A 20377-nucleotide genomic window follows, 5' to 3' on the forward strand; every position below is an offset into this window, starting at 1 on the left:
GCAGAAAATCCTTACCACAGCTGTCTGCTGTTCATGATGGAATTCACAGTGATAGAAGAATCTGGTTTGAATATGGGAAATTATATTCTGTGCATGTTTATTTGGCTTTTTGGTTCTTGGGTTTTTTTTTTTCTTACTAAGTTTAACCATGTTGGCTCTCTTGCATTACTCTCTCTACCTGTAAAAACATTTAACAAAACTCCCTTGATGTGGGGGCTAATACAAGAAGGCACGCAGAGAAAGCTGACTATGTCTCCTTTGCACTTAACCTCAAACTGACGCTCCCTTTCTCCAGAGCAATGTACCCCTGAGGGCGGGGAAAAGCCCTTATGCCAATAACACAGCACTACGTAGAAATGAGAGAAGGGGCTTCACAATGCCCCTTATTCCCAAAGAACATCAAGGGGATGATAGTTTGAGTCAAGCTGTGGGAACGAAGAAGGCAGTGTAGGTCTGGACTACTGCGGAGGCCTTGAAGGAAGGAGATCAAGAAGCAGTGATGGGAACTGACCTACTGGTTCAGATTGGAGGTGCCTCTAAATTCAAACAGAACACGAGGGCTCCTGGTCACTCCTTATTACAGAAGCTCCCTCTGCATGTGCAGAAGGCCAGGTTCCTCAAAGGCATTTAGGCACAAGGCCAGGGCAATGAGGTACTTCTCAAGGCTAACCATTTTGCCTTCAGTGAAAAAAACCAGACCAAAACCATGTTTCAGACAGTGCAGAGTTCAGATACTCCGCAGGGAGCCAGAGCAATAGAAATGTAAGAGGAAGATACCTTCCCATTCTTGCCATTAGTGAATACCAAACAGAGAAAAACGCAAGAAGCCCACGGGCATATGTTGTCTTCAGTCCTGTCAGTCACAGATGTGACAGCGGGGACCTTTAAATACTGTCAAAGGAGGGAAATCAAGGCACTGCAAATGCCAAGTCTGTCAGCAGCATAATTAACATGTCACATAAGGTCTGCTCAGAAATGCAGCACTTACTGCACCTCCAACTGACAGACTAACAGAAATGCTGCTTGGCTGGCAATTCCTGCACCTTGCAACAATGTCTAAGTTACCGCAAAGCCAAGAAAAAGGCAACCTGTAGTGTTTGGGAAGCCAGAAATCAGTTTGCACCCCATGGGGGAAGTCAAGCTAACCTACCACAGGGCCAGTTGTTACTCCTGCTCCAGAGGAGCGTCACCGGAAACATGTACCCAGTCGTATTCTTAGAAAACCACATCCATTTCACATGGTCAAAACATCTGAAAGAAAAAGGATGGAGGCAAGTTCTGCAGGAAAATCATAAATCATAACAGCTGGAGCGTGCTCCCCACTAACCTGCAAGAACCAGTTTGAGACGTCTGGCATCAAGAGCCAGGTAAAAGAGAGAATTTCTCTCCCCCATCTCTGGCAGCGTACCTTGGGCAAGCTTACAAACATAAAGTGACAAGCGATGGAATGCAAAATCCCACATGAAAGCCAGGCCACGCAGAGAGGCACGTCAATTCTCTCCCTCCACAGGCAAAATGGGTGCGCATGGTTTAGTGCAGGAGGGTCCTAACATAGGTAAGATATTTAGGGCAACCTAGAGAGATTTTGATCAACCCGAGCATTCAAGTTTTCATTCAAAAAAAAGTAGATCTGTAGCCATGATGACTCACCAGCATGATCAGGCCAAGGACAGCACCCGAATTCACTGAGCCTCAGAACAATTCAAGTATACCTGAACAAACTTGCTATCATATTGCTTAGAAGTACATTATTGCTGCCAGCACCAGCTCTTCCATGTCTGATCTCTGACAGAGAGATCAGGGAAGGGAAACTCAGAGGGTGAGGTCCAGGTGTTACTGTAAGGAAGGATGGACTCACAAGGACTGGGTGAGATACAGGGAAAGAAGAGAAAAAGCAGGCATATGAAAAAGGAAAAAAAAGCTTCAGTAGTGCTAAGTCTGGTAAAAGAGCAAGTTTTTACTGAATGTAACAATTAGCAAAGAAAACATACACGAGTTTTATCTATAGACTGGCAGAAAATTTAAAATAATAATCATATAAAAATAACCTATAAATATACTGCTCCCCCTCCTCTTTCAGGTTGACTTAAAATGATGAAAGTTAAAAATATCTTACAAACAACAAAGAATCTTTGTTAAGAAAATATTTATGACATTTTCCTTGCAAATGTCTAGTTCTGAACAAGCGATTTGGAAAAAAAAAAAACCCAAACTTTTCAACGATACCACTGACTCCTTAAAATTTAGAGGACCTTGTCCTTGTCTCAACATCATTTTCTTGTCTCAACAAAACAGAAAAGACAGCAGTCCTGTGGTCAGCCTATCGGTTCCATTAAACAAGGACAGCTTGATCAGGAGTTCCTGCATCAGAACAAAGGGAGAAAAAACAAAGCAGAATGAAGAAGTGAGACGGACACCTTGTACTCCTAATTGTTGAAAAGGAGTTTCTGAGCCATGCAAAGAGCTCTCGCCACCCTGATCAGATGGCACTAAAGATAGGAGATAGCACTATCTGAACACATGCTCAAAATGCTTTGGAGAGAAATAGTTATAGCCAAGCTGCTGCTGTAGACAGGAGGTTCTTGCTGAGATTACAATCAGCTATGTGAACGAGCACAGAGACAGAACACATTCGGCTAGATCAGTTTTTGTCTAAACCTGTCAGTGGTACAGGAGAGGAATAAAATTGCCCATATAATGAAAATGGTCTCATTTGCAGCTCTGAGATAAGTAGTATTTATCATGAATCATTGATTCCTTGTGCTCAGGCTGCTACTGCAGCTCCTCTGGGATGGCATTAACGTACCATTTCTCCAGGGCTCCTACTTATCTCAAACAACCTCTGCTACAAACAGGTTTTTCACCCCTGGCCTGTGAAATTTCTTGAATTATCTGATAAGGGAGAGTTTCAGCCACGATCACAGCAGGTCCACGATTCTGCCCAAATGTTATAATAAAACATGCGTCAACTGCACTATATGCAGTAGTGTGAAGTATGACTTCAGGGTTTTACTGAAACTTCTTTAGAGAGACCTACAGAAGTTGAGTATAGCTTCATCATTCAGGAGAAGCACACTCATGCAATCAAAATAATCAAAAGTGATTTCACAGAAAGGGATATGTATTTTTAAAAAGTTACATTTAACTAAGGTATAACACCAGGCAAAAAACATTAATATTTAAGAAACTCAGAGAGCAGCACATTTTAAAAGACAACAGTAATAATTAGCACACACTAGCTTATATTTTCAAAGCATTTTACAAAAACATGAATTAATTAAGCCTCACAACACCCTTGTGAGATAAGTAAGTATTATTAGTCCCATTTTAGAGACAGGGAAACAGGCATGAAGAGAACGTGACCTGCTCACCACCACACACGTCAAATCCAGGAACAGAACACCAGATTTTCCAGTTTTCTGCCACACATAGTCTGACCTCTTAAAAATTGCTGGTATTTAAATAAAATTTGTTTCCTCTCATCCCTTTTAAGACACCTGACCTCATTTCAGTCTGATATGAAAAGGTACCTACCAAAAGCTATTCACGACAAACAAGTGGAAGTAGGCCACATTTTTTATAGACTGTGTGTTACTGGAAGCTGTTTAAGAAAAGACTTGACATGGGTGCTTCCGTACTGCCAGAGTCAAAGAGTGCCACTTCTCGTCAGCGACCTGCCATCAGGAAACTCACTGAGGCCTATATGCAATGCTGATACAGCTCACAATCTGCAAAAAAAGGTAGTTTCTTTGTCACTTCCAAACAAGGAATCTCTCTCTGGCAGGGAGTCTTCTCTGAGAAGAACTCATATGAGTACAACTGCACTGAAAGCAAAGACCTTTATCAGGAGACTCTCAAGGTGCAGCTAAGGGCACAGATGTATCTGCTGGAAAACCTGGAAACGCTCATAAATTGTGCTCTGTGTTAAGAGATGGTCTGGAGGCATTAGCCATCCTGGGGTGTAGAAAATAACTCTCCATAGTCACTTTGAGAAGGCAAGTTCCCTTAGCATATCACTCTTGCACTGAATGAGTCAGTGACAGACCAGGATTAAAAATTCCAAACCACCTCGTCACGGTTTCAGCTGGGACACAGTTGACTTTCTTACTAGCAGCTGGTATAGTGCTATGTTTTGGATTTAGGATGAAAATAGTGTTGTAAAACACTGATGTTTTTAGTTGTTGCCAAGCAGTCAAGGCCTTTTCTGCTCCTCTCACTGCCCCGCCAGCGAGTAGGCCGAGAGCGTACAAAAAGTTGGGAGGAGACACAGCTGGGACAGCTGACCCCAACTGACCAAAGGTATATTCCATACCATATGACATCAGTATATAAAGCTGGGGGAAGAAGGAAGGAAAGGGGGGGACATTCGAAGTGATGGTGTTTGTCTTCCCAAGTAACCATTACGCGTGATGGAGCCCTGCTTTCCTGGAGATGGCTGAACACCCACCTGCCGATGGGAAGCAGTGAACGAATTCCTTGTTTTGCTTTGCTTGCGTGTGTGGCTTTTGCTCTACCTATTAAACCGTCTTTACCTCAAGCCACGAGATTTTTTCTCACCATTCTTTCCCCCATCACAGCTCGGGGGAGTGAGTGAGTGGCTACGTGGTTCTAGTTGCTGGCTGGGGTTAAACCACGACACACCTGAAAATTCAAGTCAGATTCAACAGATTTAACTCTATAAAATGCCAGATCTGGCAGATCCACTGCTGCCTGTTTGCAAATCCAGGCCCAGATGTTAGTGGAGACATAGAAATAAAAACAGTCCTTCCACCTTCAGTTACCTATGTCCATTAGACACTATCTAGAGTCCAGGAAGTTAGTTTCATGACAGTTCAATCTGAAGATCCTCCCCATACTTTCGGATCAGCTTCATGTGGTTATGGTCCACTGACCATTGCTCTGGGAGGTGTTTGGGCTGCATGTTGTCCAAGAAATGCTGCCGCCAGCGTCTCTCCAACTGCATAAGGGAGCGCAGGCCTCCTTTAGCAAAACACTGCACCACCTTCAGTCCATGTGGCACGTAGCTCTCATTGCAGATCCTGCCAGGACACAAGCAGAGTTTATTTTCACACAAGCCCACTGACAGACTCTAGACCTGTCTACAATGAACAGCAAGACACCGAAGATACGTTCAGCTACGGAGTCTAATTACAGACACATGGTAAGCTAAGCAGGAGGGAGAGTTTTAAGCTTTGCTTCGACGCCAGACTGCTTTCTAGAACACAGTTACACTGGGAAGCTGGTTTCTTTGAACTGAGAAAGCATTCTTCTTTTACAGCAATACTAAACAAAGCTCTCAAGGTCCATTACAAGCTCCTCAGGAGACAGACTGCAAATTTCTCAAGGCAAGAAGCATATGACACTCCAGACCCCTGATCCTGCCACTGAATTCCCTGCCTGGATAGGCTCCGAGTTATAACATTGGCACATTACAAACAACAGTGAGCATAACAAGCAGAAAATACCGACTTCATGCAGAGACCAGATGCTAGTTAAGAAAAGATATTTAGGGAGGCTTTGAGAAAGAGAGGAGACTTCTGATATGATTGTCTTTCAGTCTCCCTCCCTGATCTGTCCCTCAAAACGTATAAAATAGTGGAGGGGAAGATGGTGAACAAGAACAGAAGGAGATGGCTGGAACAGAAAGGGAAAGAGAGGAAGAAACAAGAGCTGCAGTTCATAAATCACCGCTTGGTTGAGGGGAAAAAGGGGTAAACAAAAACACAGTAAGAAATGCAGAGTTTGTTTGTCTGCTTAGAGCCTTAGGCTACAGCACAAACAATTACCTTCTTCCTATCCTTGCTTTCTAGTTAAATGTATCAAAGTACTACAAAACCAGACTCTGGAGGCTTATACAAGTGCTAAAGTTGTGCTTCTAGAGGCTCATTTTTCCTGTGCAGATCAGCTCCTAGTAGTCTCAAATTCAGACACTCCTTAACTTCACACCATTGTTTTAGGGAAGATACATCAATATCCCAAGAAGAGCAATGGGTTTTGTCTTATTTTCATTAAAAAGCTTTGGGGGTGGGGGCGTAAGTCAGCGTGTATGACCTTCAGCTCTGCAAATCCTGCTGGATTTTCTTTCCTTTTGCTACAGTAATATTTACTCAAGGCTCTGTGTGTAGACAACTTTTTGTTGAACTTACATGCCAACATAAATGGCTAAAATATTACATCTACTGTTAACAGTAAAACAGTTACATCTACTGATGGGCTTGTTATACCTGGTTTCCAGATCAGCTGCTTCCTGGAGCATCTCTGGAGTGACTGCCTCTGTGTTGAAGAAGTCCTTGATGCTTTGCAGAAGTTCTGCCCTTCGGGGGTCAGGCAGGCTGTCTGCATTCAGCAGGGCTCGAGCCCCTGAGCGCACTTGCCTGCGCAGAGGGTCCTCCAGCAGACGCACACCTTCCTCAGAGCCGATGGGGGCACCAAACTCCTCAGCCAGCTGCTGCTTGAGATGGTTGTCATAGTAATTGGAGATGGCATGGCAGGACGTGCAAAGTAGGAGCACGTCATGGGAGTTGTGGTCCTTCATCTGGATGGGGAAGTGTCTTCGGTATTCGTGAGGAACAATGTTCTTCCTAGGGAAGAGAAACCAGCCACCTCATTACATTTGCCTGGGGCTGGTACCCCCCAATTCCTCCTCTTCCTGGGCCACAAAGGATTAACTTATACTAAAAGTCCAGGAAAAAAAGAGATCACCAGGGTCAGGACCCTCAGTGGAGCAACAGGTTCTGCAACTTCTTTTTTTCTGTACTTCTCTCTACGGGTTTTCTGCATTTCTTTTTTTTTCTCCTTCCAAAAATTCATTCCTTTCAATTTAAAAAAAAAGAAGTATTTATACTGTAAAAAAAAATAATAATAATAAAGCAATGCACTATGAAAAGCATGCTTCTCAGCTAAACAGTAGCAGCTGCAAAGACAAAAATCTCACCCTTTGTGATCTCACGGGCTTCAGACTCACCTAAACCTTTCAAAAATATAAGGATTAAGTAGCGGAGGAAATAGTACAGCTATTTTCAGAAGGGGATGCCATCAGAACAGTGTGTGTTGGCATACTGCTGCCCCCTGTCATTAAAACTGCAGCACATACATGTTCCATATGCTTTGTTCTCTCCAAGGACAGATACCTCCTGCCTCTGTAAGAAGAGAGAAGGCTGGCCTGTTCAGTGTCAAACTTACCCAGACACATATAACTACAGAGCATTCAAATAGTGATAGCCCAACCAGGAAGCAAACAAGCATGACGTTTCAGGCCACTACCCAAGCTTCTGGATGCCAAACTAGATGCAGACCCCAGTCCTGTTTTAAAAGACGCATTTTTCTCTTACCCCGCTAAATAACTCACCGGATATAGGATTCTCGCTTGCCACATACAACACACAGGTTCTCTTTGACTGTCAGATAATAATCAACTTGAGACTCGGGACGTCCTGAAGGCTCAAATCGCAGCTTCACAACAAATGGCTCTGTGCTAACTAGCTCTGAAAGGGTAAAGGCAAACCGAGAATGTTCAAGACTAATTTGTATTTGAAAGATAAAATAACAATGCTAAAACATACGAATCATCCTAGTGAATCCCCAGCAGTATTTCCAATAAGAAAGGATACAAAAAATTCATGCCCAGTCACCTAAGAAACAAGGCAAAAAACCAAAAAGCAATGTATTTCAAATACCAACAGGAAAATCTGTATGCTCACCTCCAATCCCCTTGTCCAGATACCACTGAGCCTTCTTGCGATCACAGGTGCACAGGGGCTGTCCATCTGGTGCATGCAGGAAGCAGTTGTCATACAGTGGAGATTTCCTATGAAACAAGGGCAACATTACAGCAACTATAACAGCATGCCAAAAAAAAAAAAAAAAAAAAAGCAGAGCTCTTCATAACCGTGCCTTCCACACTGCAACTCATGCAGCCTCCTCCAAATCACAAGAGTGCCCCTAAACACACACTTACGGCTGCTGAGCACTGCACAGGCTGCTGCTAAGGGAAGCAGAACATCTGAAAACTTACCTGGGGTTCACCAGCTGACTGTAAGGTATCTTTATGGCATCTTTGTTCTCTTGCTGCCAAAAGAATTGTAACTCTGGATCCCAGTTTTCAAGGGATGCCATCAATGATGACAGCATTTTCAAAAAAAATTATATCAGAAAGCAAAAGAGAATTGAAGTCAAGAAGAACCATGAGCTAAGAGTAAGCTAAAAGAGAGTGTCAACTTACAGGCATGGCAATTTCAAGTACCAGCTGCCTAAGCCTGTATTTCAACGTTTTATTAAGACCACTTTTCTAGAACTTAGTGTGAACAGCAATTACTTCATTCATCCAAGAGGATGGAGCACCAGGAACCCAGACACCTGAGTCCACGGGAACAACAAAGCTGAGCTGAGGCCCTCTAAAACACATGGCACCTAACCTTAGTCAGAGGTGAAAAGTCCTGCTTGAGCGGTCTCTGGTGGTTTGTGGCAGTGTGGGGAAGGGCTCTGTTTTGCAGAAAACTTTTCCTTACTCTGCCAACCTCCTTCAAACAAAACAGAAGAGCAGAGCAGGCTGAGCTTGGGGAGCACCTGGGGGGAACTGGCCTGGGATACAGACATGTCACAACACACTGTGGAAAAGTTTCCTTTCTTTCCAACAAGATCATACAAACAGGTACTCATCAGAGCTCTACCAGCTAAAAAGGTTGACTCACAGGCTATGTAATCTGACAAAAGGATTTCTTCTGAGGTCCATGGGGGAAAAAACCGCAACAAACCAATAACAATACAGGAGGTCTCCTTTCACTGGGCATCAGCAGTTCAGCCCAATCACCATGATAATTTGAGTACTTCCCAACTCTAAATGAAGAAACATTAAAAATAAACAGGCTTATAGAAAGTAAGAGTGGATAGAGATCTTAGAAATCACATCCAGTCTTATTACAGAGCAGAGACAGACTGCTGGAGATACTATAAAAAACAGTGAGTCTACAGATCTCTCATGAAGTCAAGTGTGGTTAAAAACAATAAATAAATAAACAAACAACCACGGGGAGATCCCAGTTTAGCTTGGAATGCAATTTTGTTTAAATTTTAACCCTCCCATGAGATGGAGTCCTTCTGTTTCATATGACACAGGCTCCAACAGAAATAAAAATACATCTGAAGAGACTTGCTGTGTACAACACAATACTGCTAATGACTGCTAACAAAATCAATATTATTGACTGTATTAAAATGTCTTCATTGCCAATCTAATAAACTTGAAAAGGAGAGAACAAATACTAAAATGACTGGTTTTCTTTCCAAATGGTAACTACAGACAATTTTAGTTCCTACATCCATGTAATTAATTTTATTAGATTGCACCCAAACAAAACCACACATACTAGATCTCCGTGTATTCCACTGCATTGAGCTTAAAGAGAATTCTCCAACTTGCTTTAATTTAAAAATAACTGAACTTTCACTAGCAAAAGGCTGTAAGAATTTGGGATTTGCTCCACAAAAGTCACCTGCGGGACAGGGATCCTGAATCCAGCAACAGTTGAGTCTGCAAGGCTAAAGTAGTACCATTCTCTCCTCTCTCTCCCTGGCCAACGCAGAAGTGCCGTGCTCTGATGCTGCCGCAGACTGCTCCTTCCTGTGCCCTCTTGGCACCTCACATAACGCGTCTCACCCTTTCTAACCTTAGCTTTCAGCTCTGCTCAGTACCCTGACATCTCTGTGGCCACAGTGACCTGGGGCAGCACGGTACAAACAGCATTCCACGAGGCAGATCCTGCTGACAGGACAAGCTCTATGCAGTTGCCACCTTTTCCCTGGAGGAGACAGGGCACAGCTGTGTGGGCAGTAAGTGCCACCCAGACAGCCAACCGCTTCTTGCCGGGACTCTGCTCTCTAGCTAATGCTCCTCCATAGGAGAAGGAAGGCCAAAAGCTGAAGACAGCCCCTCAACTTGCTTATGACCTAGTACAGATCCAAGTGCTGCGTCCACTTTCAATACCACCTAGAGGGAAACAGGGAAAACATAAACATGATCTAGCTCCCATGACCATTGGGTCCTGCATTTTCTTTCCTAGATCATATTATCCACTTTGTTTAATGAGTAGAGCATGAGGCATCATTCAAAGTCTTCCATCTACAGCACAAGGAGTAAAACGTGCTCATAGACTTACCGTGCAGAATATCCCACGCCCAGAGGCTTTCGCTTGTGCCTCCGTGGATCTCTCACTTGCTGACTGCCAGAGGGCTGGCCATTCACTGAGGATTTCCGATTCTTTGTTTTCTGAGGAGACCGCCCCTCTCCACTTTTCTCCTCTCCTGTGCTGCCACTCCTTCTTCCTCTAAATGGGATATCCACCAAGCCCCGGCATTTACCCAGTGCTTTTTCCCAAGCAGCGATAGAATTTTCACCATCAGATGTCGCAGGAAGGCTGGCAAATCCCAGCAAATGGAGGAACAGAGCCACCGAGACCTGGGCATCCCTAGCAGCATAGAGAACCTGCAGAAAAGCGTAGGCATCAAGATACTGAGAAACAGCAAACACTCAAATGCTACATTATCAGTCTTTAATACTAGGTACAGTAAAGCCAGAAGTTGAATTTATTTCCCTTTGAAGTTCACACAGGATTCTGGCAGTTGAGTGACACTTTCATAACGTCACCACGCCCCAGGTTTTTAGGGTCAATCAGACTTGAAACACTCATGGGTGCCTTCGGGAACCACAAGGGGCTGAAAAAAATTCAGGTCAGCCCGGCCTTAAACACCCTCCCACCCCACCAAGCCCCCCCCCAAAATGAAAAAAAAAAAGTTCCCTTTTGATACGCTATGACTATTCCGTGTGGTTATTTATCCTGGCACTCCCTCTACCGGTCACTGGTTTTGTAGACATCTGCAGCATAACTAAAGAAAGTGAGTGATCAGGGAAAAAACAATGGCCTAAAGATGGTGAACAAGGTTTAATATTTTTTAATATTATTTTTAATATTGCACCGACTGCTATAGATTGGAGGAAAGAAAATAATAAAAAGGTGAGATTTGGGGTGCATAAACACTTCTTCAAGGAATACTGCTTTATAGATCTTTCAGGACTAAAGGAAAACAAGGGACAAGAATTCAGGGAGAAACAGCAGAAAATTACCTTCACAGAAAAGAAGGGAAATGCAGGCACAGAGTCTAAAATTAACTTCAGACCACAGTCACACATAAGGTTCTGAGGCAGAACTCGAAGAAGGCTCAGATCTCCCTATTGTAATGTCTCTTCTCTACTAAGAAGGTTGCTTTTCCTCCCAAAACACTAAGTTGAAGACACACCTGATCTTGTGTCAGTTCTTCTGCCTCCCAGTTGCTGCAACGCACATGAGGAGACTTGTCAAGCGGGCAGTTCAGGACTTTTTCAGCTAAAGACTTAAGGCTAAGGCAGTTGTGAAGTAGATCCTTCCTTTAGTTTAACAAAGAAAGTGAAACAAACATATTAAAAATGAAACTATACACCCATGCAAATTTGGATGGCCTCACACACCCTGAACCTGCCAGAACACAATGCACATGAAGCATGACTCCCACTCAAACGGCACACAGCTGCCTGACAGCTTTACAGGCCCTCTCCCTCCCCTCTGCTAAAATGTCCTTTCTAGATTTAGTAATTATCTAGTGCCTGCAATACGCAAAACAGGCAAGACTGGGAGTTGATAACATTTAAGCCTGAAGCGTTTGGCTCTGAGCTACCCACTTCTGAACTAAAGAGTCTACCACAGAGTGATGGACCACCTGCCGCAGGGATTCAGGAGGAGCATGAGAGCCAGGAATGACTCAGAGGAATCCTGGCCACTAGAGACAACTAGTCCATCCTCATTAATAAAAAGGCACTGTCAGGTCAACAAATCCATGCCCCAGATTACTAACACCACACCCAGACATACATATACTGTACACGAAGAATATTCTCAAGTAAAACACTGTATTTTAGGAAGAACAAAGGATGAGAAAATGGCATCATAATTGTAACTTTTTAATGGAAGCATTGTTATTAGAAGGGAAAATTAGAGGTGGTGTATTTTAGTAATTTTTCAAGAAATCCTGTAATTCAACAGTTCCACTTACATGCCCCTGGCACATTTACCCATACTTCTAGACAGTGTATTCAAACATCTGTTGACAAGGTGATCACTCTTACTATGTTACATCACTATGCCTGGACTTCTTACAAGCTGAAGCATGATACTCAGAAACGTCCATATGGGTATTGCATGAGAAGACTAACGTAACAGACACAATTAGCACATGAAATGTTCATGAAGATCTCATTTCCATTAAGACCACAGAAAGAAGCATGACATGTATCAATGCCCATGCTCTAAAACCACCCTGAGAACTCCAGACCTACCTGCCTCATATCATTCAGCATATGCAAATTACTTCTAAAATATTTCCAACTCAAATGATGCTTCAGACACTCACCGCTGTCTCATGGCTAAATACCGGAGATCCACGCTCCCTTTGACTGGAAGACCATAATCATGAAATAACTTGCAAGCATCTTCCCAGCATCCTACCCCAACTTTCAACACAGTACTATCTGCCAGGATGTCCACCAGGGTCTTTGGAATAGTCTGTCCGCTGGCAACAAGCCTGGGCAACCGAACAAGAATGCAGAGACCGCTGGATGAAGCCATCTGTAGGAGGGATACAGGATTTGCTTTTCCCTCCACAGATACCTGAAATAAAGACAAAAATCAGAGTCTGGGTTACAGTATTATTAGCAATACTGGAGCTGGAACAACTTAAAAAAGAGGCCACTGAAGACAGGAAGTACCTATCCATTTATACAGTCAGTATTGTTAATGTTTCTAAAATTTTACTGCAAATTATGTGATCTGTTTCACAGTATTATTGTCCCCAGCTACTTCTTGCCACACTCCTACAAGAGAAACTTTCCCCCTTTCACCCTTCCCCCTCATAGCTGAGCTGGTGGAAGAAATCAGACACATTTCTTAATCCACAGCAGCACAAAGCCACCCACTACATAAGTGTTTATGGCAAACACATTGTTTAATTGTGGCTTATACTAATGACTGAAGTGAATAAATTTACAGACAAAACAATGGCAAACCCAGGCTTTATAAATGACTCAAAGCCTGTTTTGAGAGTTCACGCAGGCAAATGTACAAGTGGAAGAGGCACTTTGCTTTCTGGTAGTCCCAGTGAGTTATACCTACTTATCAGCATTATCCTCCTTTTTGGGTTTACTATTCTTTAGAAATTTTTTCTTAAGTATGTAGCTGGATTTAAAACAGTGTAAACCCAAGCTACTTCTAGTAAATCACGTTTAAAGAGATATTATACAAAACATGTAATGCTATATTTAGCCATACAAGTATCAGTATGTTTAGTGCAGTCGATTTATCACAGGAGTTCTGTAAACAAATACAACTAGTGAACTAAAAACTTACAGTCAGCACACTTAAATGCGAGAAGAACCAAAATTAGCAGCTACTTCACTGCTGTCATGACAGATAATCCCATAGACAGTTTCAATAGTCAGTCCTGTTGTATCCATTCAAGCAAAGGAATTGCTCCTACACAGATCATTTCCCATTGCAATTTGCAATCTAAAGGAGAGGCACTTCTTGATCACTCACCCACTCACAATCAACTCCAAGCACCGGCCACTTCTCCAGCTCCTTCTTCAGCAAAGGTTCAACACGATCCCACTCCTCCTGCTCTGAAACTACCACTATGTCTGCACCAAGGGTCCTCTCTACCCAGGAAAAGGTGGGAGATCTGAAGAAGGAAAGCACCTCCTTATCCTCTGCCTTAATCAGTTCCTCATCTCCCGAGTTTATAACTGCTTCCTCTCGCTTACTACTACAGCATGCTTTTCCTTTCCGACGCTGCGTTGCTTTCCACAAAACCAGGCCCCCCACTGCAACACCCAGGAGGGTCGCCAAAGTAATCGTCACTGCTGTTTGCTTGGGCATTTTTTTTAACCCCCCCTTTTCCTCCTTCACTTCAGCCAGTCAAAACAGCATTGTAGGATTTTATCATGGCCTGCAAAGAAAAAGAAAAGAAGTGGAAATTAAAGACAACTTAATTAAATGTGTTTAGAGGTTTTAAATACACCCACTGGTATCATACAAGGTTCCACCCACAATTTGCAATCCTGACAGAAGGAGGATTGCATCTCACTTTGATGGACTGAGGGTCAGGGAACAGACTGCTGCAGTGGTGGACTGGGCAGTAACAGGAGAGCGAATGCTGCTGTTGATCACACCACCAGAAACCTTAAAGGGAATCTGCTGATTTATACTGGTGCAACTAGATGCTTCCACAAACTCTCATATTTAAAACAAATATAAATAAAATAGTCAGGGCTATTCACAACATCTTTTTGCTTAGTTTGGGCCCAGATCAGCCTAAACAAGGACAAAATGAGATCACTGCAGAATAAGCATGTCCATTCATGCATTATTAAATAATAGGCATTGTCCATTACATTCACATCCACACTAAGGTCAAATGGCTCTTCAAGCATTGAAAAGCTCTAAAGAAGCAGCATCTACTTATAATAGTTTTCCCTCCGACATACAAAAGCTTGGCTCCCCTTCAGTCAACTGAAATCAATCCTACTCCTGCATCCCCATCTCTCCAACCCTTTTAAACCTTTTAAAGGTTTGCCCTTACACGCTGTTTGACACAAGCAGAAGCTGTGGTGTTAGTGCTCCGACAGCCCTGCGCAACTGCGGCCAGAGCGCAGGCACGGACACCTGCCCGCACGCCTGCGGGGTGACAGGTAATCTGCTCTCACTCCTTCAACCGAGGGAGAAGACTGAAAGCAACGAGGGACACCCTCACCTACGGCCTCTGCCCCAGGCCCAGCAGCTGCCCTCTCTTTAGGCACCGGGGGACGCAGGCAGCCCGCTTGTGCGGATCCCCCATCCCGCCCCGGCAGGAGAAGCCCCGATGAGATAAACCGCCCCACACTCAGCCCCAGCGCGGGGAAGACGGGGCCCAGGCCGCCCGCCATCGGGAGGCGGCGGCGGGCCCCGAGGGCAGGCCGGGGACCCAGGGCACGCCGGGGGACAGGCCGGGGACCCGGGGCCGGTGCCTGGCCGCCGCAGGACCCCCCGGAGAGAGCAGAGGACACTTCTCTGTGCCGCCCCGCAGGCCCGGCGGGAGGGGGGCGGGTGGGAGCGGGCCGCAGCGCCCCTTGGCATCAGGGCGAAGGCGCTGCCCTCCTGAGGCCTTCCCGGGAAGAGGCCCGGGTGCCCCCCCCCGGTGGGGAGCGGGCACCGGCCTGCGCAGCCCGGGCACCTGCCGGCACGGCCCGCCCCTGCTGTGCGCGCACCAACGTCTCCCCTTCCCGCCCGGCCCCCGCCGCGCCGCCGCCCGCCCCACAGGCGCCCCGCCGGGGCCCCCACCTGCCCGCCCGCTACCTGCCACTCCGCGGAACGGCTGTCTCCGGCGGCAGGAACGCCCCGCCGGGTAGGCGCCGCGCAGACCGGGAGGCTTAGAGTGGCGGACGCTTCCTCTTTCCCGGCGGTGCGAGCGGGCGCTGGGCGCCGCCATGTTGTACGGCAGCTGCCGGCCAGGCGGCTGAAGCGGGGCGGCTCTCGGGGCTTCCGCGGAAGGCGTGTGCTCGGTCACTTCGGGTCGTACCCGCTAATTGCTTGTAATTAGGAAGGCTTGATGAGCAAGCTGTAGGCGTGTTGTGGAAGCCCCCCGCAGCGCGCAGCGCCTCGGGCGGCAGCGGGACGCCGCGGGGCAGCCGGGGCCCTCCCCGCCCGGGAAGAGGAGCGGCAGCCGGGGCACGGCGGAGGCAGGGAGAGGGGAAGGGAGAGAACAAAGGCAGCCCGGAAAATACAAAGCAAATCGGAGCCGTCTCTGGCAAGCCGGAAGGAAGCAACGAGGGAAAGATCGAGTGGAAAGGATTAAGAGTTTAACAGGAATAATGACGGCAAAGCCCAAGCGTGGGGAACAAGTATGAACGTAAGAACATAACACCACGACACAGGGACAATGAGTGTACAGCCAGCTGCCCTGTTCATAGAGTCATAGAATGGTTCGGGTTGGAAGGGACCTTAAAGATCATCTAGTTCCAACCCCCCTGCCCTGGGCAGGGACACCTCCCACTAGACCAGGCTGCTCAAAGCCCCATCCAGCCTGGCCTTGAACACTTCCAGGGATGGGGCATCCACAGCTTCTCTGGGCAACCTGTGCCAGTGTCTCACCACCCTCATAGTGAAGAATTTCTTCCTGATATCCAATCTAAATCTCCCCTCTTTCAGTTTAAAACCGTTTCCCTGATAAGGAGTCCCTCCACATGTCTCCTATAGGCCCCCTTTAGGTACTGGAAGGCTGCCATAAGGTCTCCCCGGAGCCTTCTCTTCTCCAGGCTGAACAACCCCAGCTCTCTCAGCCTGTCCTCATAGCAGAGGTGCTCCAGCCCTTGGATCATCTTTGTGGCCCTCCTCTGGACCTGTTCCAACAGGTCCATGTCCCTCTCATGTTGGGGACTCCAAAGCTGGACGCAGTACTCCAGGTGGGGTCTCACCAGAGCAGAGGGGTGAAATCGCCCCCCTTGACCTGCTCACCACCCTTCTTTTGATGCAGCCTAGGTTTAGGTTTATCATCAAGTCTTGAGGCCAATATTGCCAAAATGCAAACAAGTTTCCAGCCCAAATTCCACTGCAACTGAAAGGGATCTGAGCACCCAGTTTCTTCCAATTCCTTTGCAATTCCCAACATTTCCCAATTTTTGTGCTGTCAGAATCCTAGCTAGCTGCATCTGTTTGAAGGAGACACTGAAACCACAGGAAATATTGCTTTAAATTGCTTTTACAATTTGACAGTCAGTGTCAAATTTCATTTTGTTTTAACTTTGCCACTTGTAATGTGATCATCAGGGTAGGAGGAGCTCCCGAGCAGAGACTTGGCATTTAGCAGACAGATTGTCAGAGGGGTGCAACAAAGCAGCTAATGGCTGTCATCAGAGAAACTCTCTATAGAAGCAGTATTTTTTCTGCCTATAGGAGAATGCACGCTTTCCCCCCCCCCCGCCCCGGCACCACCTTCTTTTTTAACTCAGGAACGAGGCAGGGACCAACTGATAGCAAACAAGGAACACAGCTGGTTTCCAGAACAACATTTCTCTAAGCAAATAAGGCCCTCTCCCTATCAGAAATAAGACGACCAAGCCATTAAAGTTTAAACAGCTGCTTTTTCTAAGGACCTGGTCTAAGCCAGGATGGTGCGATCATGTTAGATGTCACTGGTGGTGGAGTCACGTCAGGAAAGTTTGCTTTCCATTGACTTGTGCCTGTATTTTAAACATACCTTTGCTTTATACCTGAGAGTTAGAGCTTCTGTACAGTAAGTATTTCTGCAAAGACCCTCCTTTTTTAAATTCACCCACTGGGGGTTACAAAGCAGTGCAATCTCACTCACCGTAGTAACTCACACATCATGTCTCTGGTTCATTCTCCTCTGGAAGGGCTGCATCTCCCTTACAGTCACAACCCAGCCACAGCTTCTCCATCCATCCCCTACACAGCTGACCAGTTGAAATGGAGGTCACCAAGCAGGGGACGGCGCTACTCCAAAGCTCATCACGCCTCACACACACTGGCTATAACTGAGTTCCCACAGTCATATGGACACGTTCTCCCAACTTCTCCCCCTCCCTCCCTCTTCTCTTCACTCCCCCCAGGGTATGATGCTTTGTTTTACATGGTCATTGTAATCTAGCCTAAACCTGGAACCCCACTTGAAAGGGTAGTCCCACATTTCCTGTTCAACCTGATTGACTGCTCCCTCCCTGCTCCCTTGCTCCAGCACCAGCATTTCTGTAATGGCAGGGTCAGAGAATCAGGGAACTGATCCAGCTGTAAAGTACTTCAAGGAAAAAAGCCCACATGTGGGGACACGACAGACTTGTTTCAAGGTCCAGGTGACTGGAAGGAGACCCAAGAAACCGGTGTAGCTGGGCTCCAGGATACAGCTGCCCTGTCACAGGGTCGGCAAGGCATTCATAAGAGAACTCTATCAGAGCTCAAGATAAGCTCAGAATAGGGACAAAGTCTGAACCAATCTGCAAAGTCTGTTCATAGCTGGACCCGTTTGTACGAACGGGCATCTGTCCAGAAATCTGAAATAGGCCAGTTTTTCCTTTTACAAATTCCTTATTTTAGTTTCTAAGGTAATAGGAGCTTAAGTGAAAAGTTACAAAAGAGAGGAAAGCAATAAAATACCCCAGCATTTATGACACAGTGAAAGTCTCACAGAGAAGATGCTATATAATAGAACCCCCAAGTCTAGCTTTTCTACAGTAACAGGATTGTATCCTTGGCTGCATCTAAAGCCTTTATTTTTCATGGCATCACTGACATAAACAGAGTCCCATAAACCACAAGTCTATTTAACAGCTTGTCTTACTACCTACATAGCCATTTATTCAAGTATAAAGGTTAAATTAAAAATAAATGAAAGCAACTGATGCATGAGTGCACTCTGGCAAAAAAAAAAAAAAAAAACACCAAACAAGCTCCCAAAGCCTGATGGGGACATTGCTGAAGATGAGAAGGTAACCAAGTGAATAAACACCAACTGCTGGCTTAGCCTTAGTTGTGAAAAACCTGTTGCAGCAGGTAACTAGAAGCCTTTACATGGTAAACAGCAAGATTTACTTTTCTTTCTCTTTCTGTAGCCTGATCTGAGATCTCTGCAGAGGTCTCTGTCAAAAGACTCAATTTTAGCCTGATTTCCTAAGGAAAGAAGGCTTATGCAATTACACTGTCTATTGGTGTTTCTGCCTGTGGGTCCCCTTTCTTCCCCCCTTTCCTTGCCAAAAAAGCATGTTTAAACCATTGCCCAATTCCATCTAAATTTGTACAAAGGTAACTTCTGTGAAATGCAAACCAAATTGATGAAACAGATCCTAATAAAGCTGTCACTGATAAAATGACAAGCATGTGCAGACACTGCTTAATATACATAAGAGAATCCACACAGCAGTGCCACATGAGCACAAGTCCATAGGAAACCAGGCTTCACTTGCTCCGCTGATCACAGAAAAAGAAATAATTTTATAATCACATTAGCTCATCCTTTAACAGGGAGAAGACTAGGGTAAATGACTCAGTGTTCAAAGGAAAATCAATGACTGTGGAATATCAAAGGGAAGAGGCTCCAGTCGAGGCTCAAATTGCTGTTAGCAGACAATAAGCAGAGAGCTGCATGTAGTCCCCACTAGCTCATTAATATCACTATTTAAGGCCCCATCCCAAGCTACAGAAGAAAACCAAAACTCACATTTCAACTCCTAATGTGATTTATCTTCCTCATTTGATGCTAGTAACCCCATGACTACATATTCAAGTCATTTTGAGCTGGGTTTGTTTTAACAGGCTGATAGCAGGGAGGCAGTAGGACAGCTTCTTTCACCAAAAAGTCAGAATGAGATCAGCTTCAATCAACTGTGAAGCCACATCCTAGACGTGGAGTTTCACATGGCAACAAGGTGGATAGAAGGTGTAGCTTCTGTTGAAAAGGCAATTCTGCTTACCCCTTCTACCTGTAGGGATTCTTCTACTGCCTCACTTCTGCAAACACTAGTGCCAGTTTGATTCAAGGAATTAAGCAAGCAGAGAGCCAGCACAGTGAAAAATAGTTTTCTTCTGGCTTAACACCTTGAACTAGCTTACCATAGAGCCAGATCTTGCTGAAACTACAGCCCAAGCCAAAAGATGAATCAGTGGCAACTCACTGCAGGGATCTGCCAGAGTTTGCAGGTTTTGCAAAGAGTCTGAAAAAACTGCTCTCAGAGGTGCGAGCTGCCAGATTGATCCCGTGAGGATGAGTTGTACTAACATTCATCATCATCAACATATTTCTTCATGAATTGCCAACTCTTTCATTGCTTAGATAGAGAGTAATTTCACAATTCTGTTTCTTGAAGAGCAGCTTAACTTACCCCAGTGGTGCAGCTCCAGAAGGCACGCTAAATTGACCTCACAGTTCCCGGCTTCTAAGAAGGTGACGTCCCCCATCTCCTGAAACTCCGCTCCCAGCTGGGCACTCCAGACTAGCCTGTGCTGATTTTGTCACTCAATAGGACATCTCCATGAGCCAAATGAACTCAGTAAACCAGTAGACAAATAGGTCCAATGAGTAGCAGCATCAGTACAAAAAATGGGACAGAACACATACCCATGAAGAATAAAGCCACCTTTCATTGGCCACAAGTCATTAGATTGGCTCAGCTGCGTATTAAAGCTACACCTTTAGCTGAACAGCCCCAAGGGTGACATTTGAGAGAAGAACGCTTGTTCTTACCACCTTTCTGGTCTGTGAAATTACTAAGCAAAAGGAGAAAAGCCCAGAAGCCATCTAATTTCCACTA

The 20377-nt window shown here is 45.3% G+C and overlaps 1 protein-coding gene across 11 annotated transcripts; it reads right to left on the reverse strand.

The window, feature by feature from the left end:
* Positions 1–1939: 1939 nt before the first annotated feature.
* On the reverse strand, positions 1940–17651 carry EXD2 (exonuclease 3'-5' domain containing 2). Of its 11 annotated transcripts, none has more exons than XR_012586719.1 (10): positions 15414–17649; positions 13620–14028; positions 12439–12695; positions 11293–11419; positions 10155–10480; positions 7701–7807; positions 7349–7484; positions 6225–6581; positions 3535–5039; positions 1940–2361 (listed from the first exon to the last, which is right to left on the reverse strand). XR_012586719.1 is itself a non-coding variant. In XM_074584871.1 (10 exons), exons 2-10 carry the CDS (start codon positions 13956–13958, stop codon positions 2352–2354), a joined length of 1806 nt encoding a protein of 601 aa, XP_074440972.1. In that variant the 5' UTR covers positions 13959–14028; positions 15414–17650; the 3' UTR covers positions 1940–2351. The 11 variants fall into 11 exon arrangements, 10 of the variants coding, with proteins under 10 accessions (XP_074440972.1, XP_074440968.1, XP_074440969.1 ...); XM_074584871.1 differs by having other exon boundaries at positions 4893–5039; positions 15414–17650; XM_074584867.1 differs by having other exon boundaries at positions 4782–5039; positions 15414–17650.
* Between the last annotated feature and the right edge of the window lie 2726 nt (positions 17652–20377).

Source organism: Larus michahellis, chromosome 4 (genome assembly GCF_964199755.1).
Source record: "Larus michahellis chromosome 4, bLarMic1.1, whole genome shotgun sequence".
NCBI lineage: Eukaryota > Metazoa > Chordata > Aves > Charadriiformes > Laridae > Larus > Larus michahellis.

Coding starts and splice junctions, on each gene's coding strand:
- EXD2 (XM_074584867.1), bottom strand. CDS start 13,958: ATGCCCAAGCAAACAGCAGTGACGATTACTTTGGCGACCCTCCTGGGT. Junction 12,696..13,619: donor TTGGAGTTGATTGTGAGTGG/GTGAGTGATCAA, acceptor TCTTTATTTCAG/GTATCTGTGGAGGGAAAAGC. Junction 10,481..11,292: donor AAGAACTGACACAAGATCAG/GTGTGTCTTCAA, acceptor GCTTTTCTGCAG/GTTCTCTATGCTGCTAGGGA.